Source organism: Suricata suricatta, chromosome 13 (genome assembly GCF_006229205.1).
Source record: "Suricata suricatta isolate VVHF042 chromosome 13, meerkat_22Aug2017_6uvM2_HiC, whole genome shotgun sequence".
Lineage (NCBI taxonomy): Eukaryota > Metazoa > Chordata > Mammalia > Carnivora > Herpestidae > Suricata > Suricata suricatta.
The window spans coordinates 37,440,393-37,455,370 of NC_043712.1; the positions used below are offsets into that span (position 1 = coordinate 37,440,393).

The 14,978-nt window shown below is 42.1% G+C and overlaps 1 protein-coding gene across 1 annotated transcript in view; it reads right to left on the bottom strand.

Moving 5' to 3' along the window:
• Nucleotides 1–30: 30 nt before the first annotated feature.
• Nucleotides 31–14,978, bottom strand: part of NFX1 (nuclear transcription factor, X-box binding 1) — a 72,552-nt gene continuing 57,604 nt past the window's right edge. The window contains exons 16-24 of the mRNA XM_029920060.1: nucleotides 12,726–12,956; nucleotides 11,811–11,884; nucleotides 10,911–11,012; nucleotides 10,372–10,413; nucleotides 5,533–5,631; nucleotides 4,697–4,763; nucleotides 3,666–3,811; nucleotides 2,846–2,950; nucleotides 31–1,621 (exon numbers count right to left, since the gene is read on the bottom strand). Coding sequence (XP_029775920.1) covers nucleotides 1,549–1,621; nucleotides 2,846–2,950; nucleotides 3,666–3,811; nucleotides 4,697–4,763; nucleotides 5,533–5,631; nucleotides 10,372–10,413; nucleotides 10,911–11,012; nucleotides 11,811–11,884; nucleotides 12,726–12,956 — 939 coding nt within the window. The 3' untranslated portion in view covers nucleotides 31–1,548. The remainder of the gene's footprint in view (nucleotides 1,622–2,845; nucleotides 2,951–3,665; nucleotides 3,812–4,696; nucleotides 4,764–5,532; nucleotides 5,632–10,371; nucleotides 10,414–10,910; nucleotides 11,013–11,810; nucleotides 11,885–12,725; nucleotides 12,957–14,978) is intronic.

Here is a 14,978-nt window from a genome sequence, read left to right on the forward strand (position 1 = left end):
CCCAGCACCTATGATAGACCAGGCACTTCCAAGCATCTTATCTCATTTAATCCTCACAACAACCCTGGTAAGAAAGGTGGTACCTCCATTCCACCAAGCAGCAAGTTATGTGGCAGAGCTGGTGTCTAAAATCAGCTCTCCTGCCTCCTGAATTCTGAGATGCTCTCCATATGCAGTTCACCCACTGAAACACTCCTTCAGAGATGTTAACAGGTACTTGCGGACTTCTTGTTGTGTTTGGAGCTACTGACCCTGTGCTAAATGGGTCCAGATGGAGGTGGTTTTGTAGTTTTCCATCTCTTCCCTCCAATTGCTTCGTCTGCTCCTGTACTTGCTCCCTCTCAAGGCAGATTGTCTGGGTCAGGACCAAAGAGTGACCCTGCTCTTCCTATGAAAACTGAATGCCAGTTTTGGGATGTCACTTCCGAAATCTTCTGTTGCTCTGGGGCTTGTGGCTTGCTCTGGAGAAAGTTGTTGGAAGTCTGGCCTCAAAGCTGGAAGAGTGCCAAGGCCTGAGAGGGCCAAACTAATGTAACTGTCCATGTATCTGCCTTAATGGAGACTCAAGAATGCCTCCAGAAGGCTGCTGGGATAAGCCCTGGACTGTCCACATACATTTGTGAATATTCAAACAGAAGTCCAGAGCTCAGAGACAAGGAAAGCCAAAATAGTTGCTGCAGACCTGGGAGAAAGCAACACAGGAAAGGTAAATCCACCTTAGACTCTTTGTCAACCAGAGGGGAATCAGGGCTACACTGCTCAGTACACAGAGGCCACACTGTGAACTTGGCAGGAAGAGCTTGCTCTACATGTCCTCTTCCGTCATGGCAGACATAGCCACACTGTCAACCAGACAGGTTCAGGGATGTGGTATGAGCCACAACCCTGGACTTTAGGAAATGGGAGTTCTGTAAAGCACCCCTCTCCTAGATCTAGAACTGATGGCATTGAGAATCCCTAAGAGCAGTTCAGCCAGACAGACCTGAGAGTTTTTGGCAAAAGACTCAGATAAGATAGTTGGGTTTAACACAACATGTGTGATTCTGGATGTGGTGTACCAACTCCATGTTTGGTATTTTGGACTGAAACGTTCACTTGTGTCTTTCCAAAGATTGTGATCAGTTTGGATTAATCCGAAAAGTGAGGTGCAGTTGATGTTGCAGACATTTTTTAGGAGGAGGATGGAAAACTGGGACAACTGAGGCTATGACTAAGTGCCGTTTTCAGGCTAAAATTCTGGTTTGTCCAAATCAAACCCAATGTTCCCCAGCCCTCTGAGCAATGATGGTGATGGTGGAGCCTCTGCAAATACATGACTGCATCACTAGTGACCATCTAGTCAGAGAGCTGGCTGTACTGAAATACTTTATACAGACGGAATAGAGGACAAGGGGACTTCTGATACACTCATGCTTTGGACGTATCAGTACAAGACAGCAGGTGAGGCTGTGTTCCCACCAGGCAGTTGGGAATAAGCATGATTTTCTGCTGGCAAATGAGTCTCCATCACACCTAACCATTCTTTTATCTAAGTACATCTTCATCTTCTCAGTCCTGGACATCAAAGTAGTCAATTACTGGTTCCTTGGCTATTTTCTGTAAATTACCGCTCCCAGGATTCCTGAAAAGCAAAGAAAGAATGATCAATCTTCTTGTTTGGGGGAAATGGGCTGAGGTCTTCAGAAAGTTAAGGATCAGCTAATTTATCATTTGCAAAGATTTGATAAGACAGTGGAGCCCACATGAATTGGAAACTGTCGAAATTTGGTGATGGGTGCACAGGGGTTCACTGTATTAATATTCTCTCTACTCTAAAAGTTTTCCACAATGAAATTTTATACAAAATTAAAGCAAACAAAAGGAAAAAAATGACAGCATGGTGTAAACAGGCCGAAGACCCCACACAGTTATGTTCAGGTGGTACTGGACACAGCTGTGATATAACAACATGTAGAATACCTCACATTTCCAGCACCACTGCCCATGTGGATATGCAGCTGGGCTGACTGGAATCTAGGCCACCTGCTTTACGGGGGTGAAGCAGGGCTGGTCCCATGGAGCTGCACTGACCCAGACAATCATTGCCAAGCCTGTGCCAATGGGCAACACCAAGCTGTCCTGTCCAGTCCCAGGGAACACTGATTGCTAGGCCCTCATGGTGACCTTGTAAACTGCCCTTCCCACCCTCTCAGAAGTTCTGTAGAAGTTCTGGTAGTGCTTCTGTGTGGAAGGCCAGAACAGCATTAGGTAGCCCACTGGGTTTCAGCAATGCTGCCTCAGCCACAGTAAGGCAGCCAGCTTCCTTTCTGGCAAAGGAGAGGAAAGGAAAAGGGGATGGTTCTTCCTCCCTGCTTCTATCTGAGACTTGCTGCTTGCCAATGCAGTTTTCTTATCTCTTTAAATCATGAATATATGTTTTTGTTGTAAAAATGATACAAACTATAGGGTCAATAGAGCAAAACACTAAAGTCCTCACCTTCACCGCAACCCCGGGCCACCATCCCACATCCATCTGCAGAGTAACTGTTGTAAACCATGTGACATTCCTAAATCATCTGCTGTGACACACCAAATCCATTTTCCAGTGTCACCATCTATACCGTGGAAGTTATGTCCAGTGACTCTTCCCCAGAGGGGAAGTGGGCATTACAAACATCAAACTTGGGACCCCTCTGTCATGAACAAATGCATCTGATATTCCAGTAAAACCTTACTTATTTGAACAAAGCTGCCCACAGCCAGGCCTGAGAGGCTGCCAATGGCTGGTAGAGTCCTGGACTGTTTTGCCCCTGCTGGCTTTTCTGAATAGACGGGACCCTGTGGAAAGCAGGTGAAGGATCCTTACTTGTCTGTCTGATGTCTGTGATGAGGAATCGGTGGTGGAGGCCGTGATTGCATTTCCCTTTCAAGGACACCCGTCAGCGTGTTAGGAGGACAAATGGACTTCCCTCTGATAAAAGTCAAAACACAAAGTATTGAAAAGTGAGAAGTGCTTGTGGAGACAGGTAGATCGCTGGAAATCCAGTCATGATTTCATTGTGCTACTGCTGAGTGCTCCGAAGTGACCCATCTCCTCTCAGGCATGCTCACCTTCATTTAACCCTCGTCCCTTTCACTCACCTCTGTTGGGCCTGTTACCTGCTTCCTGTCATCCCATATACAAGTTCTCTTCTTCTGGAAGTCCTCCTACTCTCTCAGGTTCTGACAGTGATCCTAGATCCTCACTGTCACTTCCCTGCGCACGATACAGCCATAGTCTCCTCTAATGGCAAACACTGCTTGAATCAGAGTCTATCATCTTGTTTTCATCATGCCAGGAGGACAAGGGAAAAAGTGACAGATGTGATGGGTAGGCACCCAGCCCAGGCCCTCAGGATCTGCTCCCTATGTTTGAGGAAACAGTGTCACTCGTGGATTGGGACAGATAAGAGCCTTGCGTGTCTTTAGGCGTGTCTGTCCTGTGGACTGAGGTATGGGCTTCGCTCTCTGGTTCAGACCTTCGTATTGGACTTTTTGATTGTGCCAGAATGGCTATCCCCGAAGCGGGTTTTCTATCTATTCTTCTATGAGAGGAAGCAAGGAAAGCAATTATCGATAGACCCTGCTTTCTGAGGTCCAGCCTGCCCCAATGAGCAGTTCCTCCTGTGATGACAAGATCAACCCACCTGACCGCAGTGACCACGACGTTGCGCTTTGGTTCACTGTCATAGCTCACGCTCTCCAGGCCGTACACTTGGGCCAGGTCGTGGATGATCCGCCGGTGGTCTCTGTTCATAGGAGGGAAGCAGTGGCTCTTCTTACTATTCTTTCCCTGTATTGAGGGTAAAAATGACTGATTGATCAAATGACTAAATAAACTGAAGACCTAAAACAAGACAATTTCATTTCTTATAAAAAATATGTTTTACACTAAACATCATGAGTGTCCAGATACAGACACACTAGCAGACAAATACACTTGTGCAAGTTTCCTAGTTAGGAGAGGAACAATGATTCCATTTTCTCCATCATGTCAGTGTCCTGATGGGAACTGGGAACAGAAGGGAGGAAGGGAAGAAAGGGAGGGGCTGAGGGAGATGGCAGGAAAGAAATTCCTCTCCATTAGATGTGGAACTAATATAGGTATCTTGTCCTCACTCAAGAGACCGCACAGAATAAAGAGGGAGTCACCATGGGATTGACTGCTTATGACTAAAGACTTTGTCCCTTAAAGCTACCTCCAGGACAAGGGCTTCACTCTCTTGAGTGGGAGTCTATCCACTACTCTTTAGCTCTAGTCATTAAACTTTTCATTTTTACCCACGGGTTTTTATCCTGCCTTGGGGGTAATAAGGAATCAGTGTGACCTATCATATAATAGCCCTTCAGAGATCATGTCTTCCTAAGTATCCCACACAGTCATTCAACTATCACTATGGGATACCTCCAGTTGTCCAGAACTTATTCACTCAATCTTAGGCACTAAACTAAGAGTTTTTAAATTTACACTGAATTTGATTGAGGAGATATTTTCTGAACCTGGACAAGGCTTTCATGGATGTCATAATGGCTGGGCTTTGGGGAAAGATAACAATTGTCAAGAAGTTATGACTTTTTCTTATAACTACTCTATACTGATGGTGTTTCTAGAACTTTTTTTTTTTTTTTAATCAAGCTGGCCTTAGAGACATGTCCAGTTGGATGTTTTGACTTCAACCTTATTCACGGCCTCCACAAGGGCTTCCATTTCTTTCTCAATGTCACTGACAAACTTTAAGTCCTTCCTGAAATGAGAAATCACCACAGTTAATTTCATTTGTTCCTACTCTTCGGAGAATCTCTTCCACCCACCCTCTCTGCCCATAAACTGCAGACAATGAACAATGTGGGCAGAAAAACGGCAGAGGTTAGGAATTGTCAGCTAACAGAAGATTGACTGTGACTGAACAAAGGAAAAGAACAAGAGAAAACAAATTGAGAAAGGAGAAGATAGGAGGACAAAGAGCATTCTGGAGGGCCAGGAGATAGGGAGGAAAATAAGAGCTATTACTGCCCAAGTGAGGGGGCCAGAAGTGGAATTCAGGCTAGTCCAAGCCCTAGGGAGGCCCAAACTTCTACCACAGGATTCTCTCTCTTTCTCTCTCCCTCACACACACCCTACACCTCACACTCAATTCTTCAAAATTTTGAGAAACCAAGAAAAGAATTTTTATTACGCATCATATAATCTTTTATAATAGATATATAAACTTTAACTGGCTCAATCAAAGAGGAGTACATATTAGTTATTACATCTTAAAAGACCAAATATTGGGTGCCTGAGTGGCTCAGTCAGTTAAGCATCCGATTTTGGCTCAGGTCATGATCTCACAGTTCGTGAGTTTGAGCCCCGTGTTGGGCTCTGTGCTGACGCTGACAGCTCAGAGCCTAGTGCTTACTTTGGATTCTGTGTCTCTTTCTCTCTCTCTCTCTGCCCCTACCCCACTTGCGCTCTATCTCTCAAAAATAAACAAACATGGGGGGAAACAAAAGACCAAACAGTCCTGTACGTACCTGGCATCTTCTTTTAAACTGTCACTGAATTTTGATCCTGAAGAACGTATATTGAAAGGATCAGAATCCTCGCTGATATGAAATGCCTCTGCTAATCTCCTGAAAATAAGAGAGATGTAAGTAAATAAAAGGAAAGGAAGGAGAGGAAGACTTCTTATAGTAACAAAGAGTGCCCACCGAATCCTAACTTCTTTATACATTAATGAAATGAAGAAACCCAATTATTTTTTAATAAAAAAATTTTTTTTCTTTTATTTTTGAGAGACAGAGAGAGATAGCATGAGCAGGGGAGGGTCAGAGAGGGAGAGACAGAATCTGAAGCAGGCTGCAGGCTGCAGGCTGCAGGCTCTGAGCTACCTGTCAGCACATAGCCTGACGCGGGGCTCGAACCCACGAACTGTGAGATCATGACCTGAGCCAAAGCTGGACACGTAACCAACTGAGCCACCCAGGCGCCCCTCAAAAATTTTTTTTAATTGTTTATTTCTTTTTGAGAGACAGAGAGAGACAGAATATGGGCGGGGGAGGTGCAGAGAGTGAGAAACACAGAACCCAAAGCAGGCTTCAGACTCTGGCTGTCAGCACAGAGCCTGAGCTGGTGCTTGAACCCACAAACCAGGAGATCATGACTTGAGCCAAAGTCCGACACTTAACCAACTGATCACCCAGGCACTCATCAGTAAAACCAATTATTAAGGAAGGAATCACAACAACTTGGGACAAAACATGATTTTGTCTCCCTAGAAGAATAAAAACAAGACAGATCTACGTGGTCTGAGCCAACCACCTGGCTGACCCTGGCAGCTTGGGTTATCTGGGATGAGAAGGGGGAGGACTGCTTCTGAGATTTCACCGGAACATCAGACACATAAAGTAGACATATAATCATTAAAATTAGTATGGTCTTATAAAAAGTTTGGAAAATAAAGGGAAGAATTCCATTAATAACACAAATACTGCATTTTAATACACTTTCAGATTTTTTCCTCTTTAAGTAGTTGCAATTGGTGTATTTAAAACTAGGCACCTGGGGCACCTGACAGGCTCAGTTGGGGGAGCATGTGACTCTTGATCTCAGAGTTGTAAGTTTGAGTCCCATGGTGGGTATAAAGCACGAAGCCTGCTTGGGATTCTCTCTCCCTCTCTCTTTGCCCCTCCCCCACTCATACTCACTCGCTCTCCCTCTCTCTCAAAAATAAATAAACTTAAAAAGTATTGGAAAGTCAAACTTCAAAATAAAACAGGACTACACTTTGTCTGCATTTGTCTGTTTTTGCTTAACTATTTATCTTGAGAAATATTCAAACAAAGTAACAAGAATATTATAATGATAAAACCATCACAACTTCAAAATATTGTAAGTCAAAAATGCATTTAATACATCTAACCTACCAAACATCATAGCTTGGCTTAGTCTACCTAAAATGTGCTCAGAACACTTACATTAGCTTACAGTTGGGCAAAATCACCTAACACAAAGCCTACTTAATGTGAGCGTGCTGGTTGTTGACCCTCGTGACTGCACGGCTGCCTGGGAGCTGCAGCTCGCTGCCTCTGCCCAGTGTCGTAAGAGAGCATTATACTGCATGCTGCAATGCCGAGGAAAGGCCAAAACTCAAAATCTGAAGTACGGTTTCTACTCAGTGTGAATTTCTTTTGCACCACTGTGAAGCTGAAAAATTGTAAGTCAAATTATTGTAAGTTGGGGACTGTCTGTGTATTGTTCACTTAAACTCTCCAATTGTTAACATTTTTACAGGGCTATACATTTTAGCCAATCTTTGTTAGAACCAGTAAGTCTGCCAGTCAAATGTCTCCTAATCTGATGATGAGTATCCTTATATAACTAACAGAAAACATATTTAGTGGTGAAATATTTAAAGCTGTCTGGTGTCAGGAATATCTATTACCACCACCTTCTATTCAACACTGTTGTGGAGGCTATAGCCAGTGTAAAAAGGCAAGACTAAGAAAACAGATAAGAATTGGAAAGAAACAAAGCTACTTTTATTAGAAAAGGACATGAAATAAGAAAATAAGTGAATTCAGCAAGGCTGCAAATACAGGTCAACGAATACCAATTATATTTCTATATACCAGCTATAAGCAATCAGAAAATTAAATTTGTTTTATTTTGTTTTAGAAAATAAAATTAAAAAAATTTTTTTAAAAACATTTATTTATTTTTGAGAGACAGAGAGTGACGGAGCTGTGCTGACAGCTCAGAGCCTAGAGCCGGCTTCGGATTCTGTGACTCCCTCTCTCTCTGCCCTCCCTTGCTCATTCTCCGTCTCAATAATAAATAGACATAAAAAAATTTTTTTTTAAAAAAGTGATACAAGAGCAGAGAGGAAAGGCAGTCTGAGAAAAAAAAGTGACTAAAAAACTATCAAAACCATAAAACAGCAAGGGACAAATCTACCAAAAGATGTACAAAATCTACATATAGAAAACTTTAGTATCACTGAGAGAAATCAAAGAAGACAGGAATAAATGGAAGGTATATCTTTTTCATGGATTAGAAGATTCAATATTACAAAAACATCAAATCTCTCCAAATGATCTATAAGTTGAATACCAATTCAATAAAAATCTTAGATTTTTAAGCAGATATTGATAAGCTAACTCTAAAGTTTAAATGAAAATGCAAATACCCAAGAAAGGTCAAGTTAATCTTGAAGAAGAACCATGCTTGAAGAGATAAACCATCAGATATTAAGACCTTTATTGTTATAAAGGTACAGTTAAGAGAGTGAGATACTAGCATGATGGAACAGAATGAACGCAGAAATAGATCCACACATACTATGAATACCTGACTTAAGACAAGGGAGGCACTAGAGAGACTAGGGAAAATGATATCCTGATAATAGTACTGGTCACACATAAATATTCATATGGAAAAAAATTGAATTATAAACTCTTCTTAAACCATGCTTAAAAAGAAATCAGTCCAGGGGTGCCTGGGTGACTCAGTTGGTTAAGCATCCAATTTCACCTCTGGTCATGATCTTGTGGTTCATGAGTTTGAGCCCCACGTCAGGCTCTGTGCTGACAGCTTACAGCCTGGAACTTGCTTCCAGTTCTGCATCTCCCTCTCTCTCTGCCCCTCCCTGCTTGTGCTTTGTCTCTCTCTGTCTCAAAAATAAATATTTAAAAAAAAATCAGTCAAAGTCAACTGTAGATCTAAATGTGAAAGGTAAAATGATACAGGATCTAGACAATAACAGAGTATCATCATGACCTCAAGAGAGACAAATACTTCTTAAACAAGACATAAAAAATACTAGTATCTAAGGAAAAGACTGATAAACTGACTACATTAAAATCAGAAACTTCTGCTTATCAAAAGATACCATTAAAAAAGAGTGAAAACCGAAGGCACTAAGTACAGTAAAATACAATACTGAAAACCAACAAAAGACTCACATCCAAAATATATAAAGAACTCCTACTAACAAATATGAAAAGGACAACACAATTACAAAATAAAAGACTTGAAGAGTCTTCACAAAAGGGGATATCCAAATTGCCGATAAACATTCAACCTCACTAAGTCATCAGGGAAATAGAAACTAAAAGCTCAGTGACATTCAGCTACAAATTCACAATAGATTAAAATTAAAAAGACTAACAATTCCAAGTGCTAATAAAAATGTAGAGAAAGAAAAATGAAAAGAAAAAGAGGAAGAAAAAAGTAGAGCAATGGGAACTATTACCCTGCCGCTGGGAGTGTAATGTGGTACAACTATTTTGGATACTGTTGCAGAGAACTGACTAAAGTTAAATGTATGAATACATTATTAACTATCAATGAGAAATTCTACTCCTAAGTTTGTAACTAACAGAAATGAGTATGTATACATGGCAAAAGAAATATATGGCTGTTCCTAACAGAGCATTATTTAAAAAAAATTTTTAATGTTTATTTACATTGGAGAGAGAGCACAGCATAGGAGGGGCAGAGAGAGAGGGAGACAAGAGAATTTGAAGCAGGATCCAGGTTCTGAGCTAGCTGTCAGCTCAGGGTCCAATGTGGGGCTCGAACCCACAAACCAGGAGATCATGACCTGAGCCAAAATTAAGAGACTCCCAATCAACTGAGCCACCCAGGTGCCCCATTAATAGAGCATTATTTGTAATAGCCCAATACTGATAACCCACACATACCAATTAATGGTTGAATGATAAATAAATTATAATATCTTAATACACTAAAATACCATGCAGGAGTGCAAATGAACTAAGTACTGACATATGCAACAACAGGAATGAATATCACAAATATAATGAAAGAAGCCAGACAAAAATAACATAAACTACAAGATTTCATCATTTATATAAAGTTAAAAAACAGATAAAACTAATCTGAAGTGTTAGAAGTCAGGATGGATGGCTTATCTTTATGGAGTATAGGAAAGTGTTCTGGTAATTTTCTATTTGTTGACCTGGGTGTGGATTATACCACTGTATTTACTTTGTAATGACTCACTAATCTGTATACTTCTGACTTATATGTATGTTATACTTCAACATAAAAGGCCATTAAAAGTATTTTAAGCCTCTTATCCCCACTGGCCGTCAGTGAATAAGTATGCTGTAGCATGTGATGTTTACACCACGCCCAAAACCAATAAGCTCATGTTTCAGAAATGTGCGGAAATCACCTAAGTGGTTTTCCTTAGACATTACAATTCTTGATGACTGAACTTCTCTTGCTGTGCAATAGCAGCAAAAGCCTCAGAGCAGGTGCTGAATGAATGCTTCAACAGTCACCCCCTCCCACTAACTTCACAGAGTTCAAGGACAAGTAGAAGAACAGCAGTTGAAATGACTTACTTTTTCCTTTCCAAGGCTAAACACTCCTCATCACACTCCAACCTTGAGAAACAAATGAAAAAAATAACATCAGGGCACAGATCTCCCAGTTTCTACCCAACAATAAGTCCTTAGTCAATCTGAAAACAGAGCAGATTCTGGCCAAAACATGAGGCCCCTCTCGAGGACAGGTGGGTGGGTCTCTGGGTTATGGCACTCTAGGAGTTCTCAGAAGGGCCTCAAAGTGTCACCAAAATGCTTCCAATGACCCTCTCACAGTGCCACCTTCTTCTCTTGGCACAGCTGGTTCTCTGTTCTCTGTGGGTTGGGCTGGCACATCTAGGTCTCTGCTTCCTAAGGCTACAGTTTGAAGAGAGGCCTGTAAAAGCCTCCTCTGGTCGTAGCTATATCCTGAGTAAGATTTGCTGCATCGGAGCCGGTATGGTCTGTTAGAACACCGATGCTGTGTGCATGGGTTCGCTGTCGGGGATTGAGATAAATGAATGGTTCCTACCCTCTGGAAATTAATTCTAACAGAAGACACACATTTAAAAAATTACCTGGCTTGGTGAATTTCCTTCTTAGTAATTAACTTGCTGATTTCTACCGAATCTCCAAGCTGCATGTCTGTTATTTTAGAGGCCATGGAAATAGCAGCTATTCTGAAGTAAAAAAAAGAAAGGGAAGAAAGGCATTGCAGTTCCACAGGAATGTCCTTATACTAGGTACAAAGAAGTCTTTCTTCAAGTCAAATCTACCACTGGACAATTCATGTGGCCTCAGAAACCCATCTATTATAAACTACCTACACGTTTATTTATGTCATGTCTCCTTGATCAGATTCTAAGCAGCTCCACAGGAAGCAGAGAGTCTATTTAATCTCCCTTGAATATCCAGGCCAATGCCTGGTGTTCAGTCAGTATTTAAAACCCACTGTTGTCAAAGCCACTCTGATGTCTTGATATTCCAAAAATCCTATCTCCATGACACATCTCTGCGCCTAATCAGAGACACACACACATCCCTACCACCTTCACCTTACTCAGATCCCTTTCCTTTCTGACCACCCGGTCCTGGGATTTCAGGAGGCTGCAGAGACAACTCACACAACAGTCAGAAACCCCTTCTACAGGGGAGAAGCACAGGACTTGGTGGTGAGACATAAAAGCAATTCACGTAACTTCAGGACATCATCCCTTCTGATCTCAAGGTATAACACGACCAGGAGGGAGAGAAAGAGGACGAAAGAGGAGGAAAAATAAAAAGGTTATTTTACCAATGAAAGTAAAGGAAGGAAAGGGACACAAAGCAGTACTTTTTCTTTGAACCATAAAAACTAGATTGAGGAAAATTTAAACAACTTTCCACAACAAAAGTTGCAAGCATTCTACAATAAACAACGTGTTCACATGTACACTCTACACTGAGTCCACCGCTGTTAACCCTGGAGCAGCACTAACCTTTGATAAGTACTGGATGCTTCAGAGCAAATCATCATCTCTTTTCTTCGTCCACATTCACACTGCAGCTCTATCTGAAATAAGTCAGCACACATAAACCATGTGAATAGGCAGGTTTCATCCTTCGGAAGCCTCTCTCAATATCAAACCATGGCAGAGGATATAGACAGTGAGCGGTTACCCTTCAGGATGGAGGAAGCTAACCATGAATGCAGACAGATAATGTGATAGTTGACGCACTAGGAAGGAACCGTTCACTCTGTAGTGACCCTTTCTGGGAACTACTCCTGTTCTTCATCCCACCTGAAGGAGCAGGTCTAGAATGAAGTTTTTACCACTGAACCTGACCCAGGACCATCCAAGGCCCAATCAGGCCCACTGTCTGCTTTCACCTCCTCAGGGAGGCCCTGCTTAGATGCTTTAGACCAGGCTAAGTCGCCCACTCACATGCTCTTAGCACCTTCTACAAGGGTGTAACCTCTTATTTACCACAGCCATAATTCAGTATCTGAGAAATTAGTAAGTATCTGTCCCATCTAATTGAAAGGATCACGTATCTCCTGTTCACTGGTAGAGCCCTCGCACCAAGCAAAACATCCTGCACAATACAGACACATATATTTGTTGAATAAATGGAGTGAGCAATCAGAGTCTCTCCTGAGAATTTGCTCTAAGGGAGAGAGACAGACTGTGGTCAGATGGCAGGGGGTACCTTCTGAACTAAAAGGCCACTTCAAGCTGGGCAGACAGGAATCTGTACAATGTAACCCCACCTTTCTCTTGCTCCACCTTAGCTTGTAGTTCTTTGCAACCAATGATCTCTGATTAGACTGTGTGCCCGGGAGCCTCAGCTCTGGACACACGAGCAGCTCCAGAACCACAGTCAATGCCCTATCTGGAGCTAGGAATACGCACCTTGGATTTACAAGCAGTCGTGGGGCAGGGTGAGCTGGGGTGGCAGGGTGCCATACATGGGTGGCCACAGTCAGCTCTGGGGGCGGTACAGGGTTGCTTGCAGGCCTCATCCACAAGACATTCTCCTTTGTGACAGAGTCTCTGACACTTATGCATTCCACATGGTAGAGTGGCACTGCAGGGTAATCCGCAAGAGATATCAGCCAGGTGACAGGGGATGTTGCTTCGTAACTAGGAGAGACAGAAGTAGCCAGATTCTTATCTCCGTGTGGGATATGGGGTGAGTTTTAACTTCCTATTCAAACATTTCTGAATTTTCAAAAAGTTATTTTTATCTGAAAAAAATTAGGTTGATTTTCAAAATCTGAAAATAATTTGTTTGAAAATAAATCTGGAACCTATCTAATAATCCCTGTTATGATCCAAAAGAATTTGTGCTAGCAGTCAAGTGTGACTTAAGATATACACTTCCCAGGGTGGGTAACAAGCACATGAAACCAGGTAACTAGCAGGTATTTGAAATGCTCTGAACAGCTAGGAGGATCAGATGATCTTTTCCTCCCTTTGCAAACAGCTTAGGGCACTGAATGAAGGTTGGGGGACACCCTTGGCCCATGGTTTAAAGACTGCTGGCAGGGCTGTTTTACAGAAATAATTAAATAATCAAATAATCAAATCCCCTCATATCTCCCAACTCACGGTCTTGTTAGCTTTAGGTAGCTTTATCATTTAAAACATTAAGAGGCAGGGGTGCCTGGGTGGTTCAGTCAGTTAAGCATCCAACTTTGGCTCGGGTCATGATCTCATCATTTGTGGATTCGACCCCCGTGTCAGGCTCCATGCTGACAATGTGGTCCCTGCTTGGGATTCTTTCTCTTTCTCTGACCATCCGCTGGTCATTCTCTCTCTCAGAATAAATTTAAAAAAAATTTAAAAATTAAATTAAAAAATTAAAAATTAAATTAAAAAATAAAAAATAAATAAAATTGAGTGGTTCAATTGGTTGTGCATCTGACTTCAGTTCAGGTCATGATCGTGCAGTTCGTGAGTTCGAGCACCACATTTGGCTCATGGCTGTTAGGCTGTCAGTACAGAGCCCACTTCAGATCCCGTCCCCACACTTGCCCTCTGCCACCGTTTGCCCCTCTCCTGCTTGCACTCTCCCAAAAATAAATAAATAAATTAAAAAGGAGGGGGTGGCCCCTGGGTGACTTGGTTGGCTGGGTGTTTGACTCTTGATTTTGGCTTGGGTCATGGTCCCAAGCTCCACAACAGCCTCCATGCTGAGTGTGGAATCTGCTTGAGATTCTCTTTCTCTCTCTATCCCTCTCCCCAGCTCAAGCACTCCCTCTTCCTCTAAATTAAAGGACAACAGGTCATACAGCCCCAAACTTAATTTTTGGAAATCACCTTCTTTTATGATTTCTTACTCCAGGAAAATATGTTGGAATTTTATTCCAGTGGGAGCAAAGTTTATTCTTATATATTGACTCAAATTGCTTTAGAATTGCTTTAGAGTGGTACATGGGCAGCTCAGTCAGTCAAGTGTCTTGACTCTTGATTTTGGCACAGGTCATGATCTCATGGTTCATGAGACTGAGCCCTGCCTGTATCAGGCTCTGCTCTGACAGCAGGGAGCCTGCTTGGGATTCTCTCTCTGCCCATCCTCTGCTCACATGCATGCTCTCTCAAAATAAATAAATAAACATAAAAAAAACACATAAACATAAAAAATTGCTTTAGAAGTATTTTGGTAGAATGTAGTTCCCAAGCATTAAAAACTTACCTACACTACTACCAGGGTCTGGAGATGATTTTGCACACACTGTGTCCTGTTTCCCCTCCCCTCATTACTTGCCTATCTTCTTTAGGAAGCTATTTCCTCTACAAACACCTTCCTTGGGTGGGAGCTGCTTTGATCCAGCTCAGTACTTTGTACTTCCCCTGCAACTGCATTGTTTAAACTGCTATTGCACTGTTTAAATGCCTGCCTCCTGCCCCAGAGTAAAGGCTCCATGAAGGCAGCAATCATGCCTCTCCTGAACCACCATGAACTTAGCCTGTTACCTAGCACACAGTAGGTATGTAAAAAAAAAAATCTGTTGAATGAAGTCCAAGTAAGCCATTAACACAAAGATGATACATGGATATCTTAGAATGGTTACTCTCGGAGGAAGTAATATTTGAATAAATACTAATAAAGGCCAATGACTTGAGAATCACTCATAGGAAATAAGTGAAGAAAAATATGTC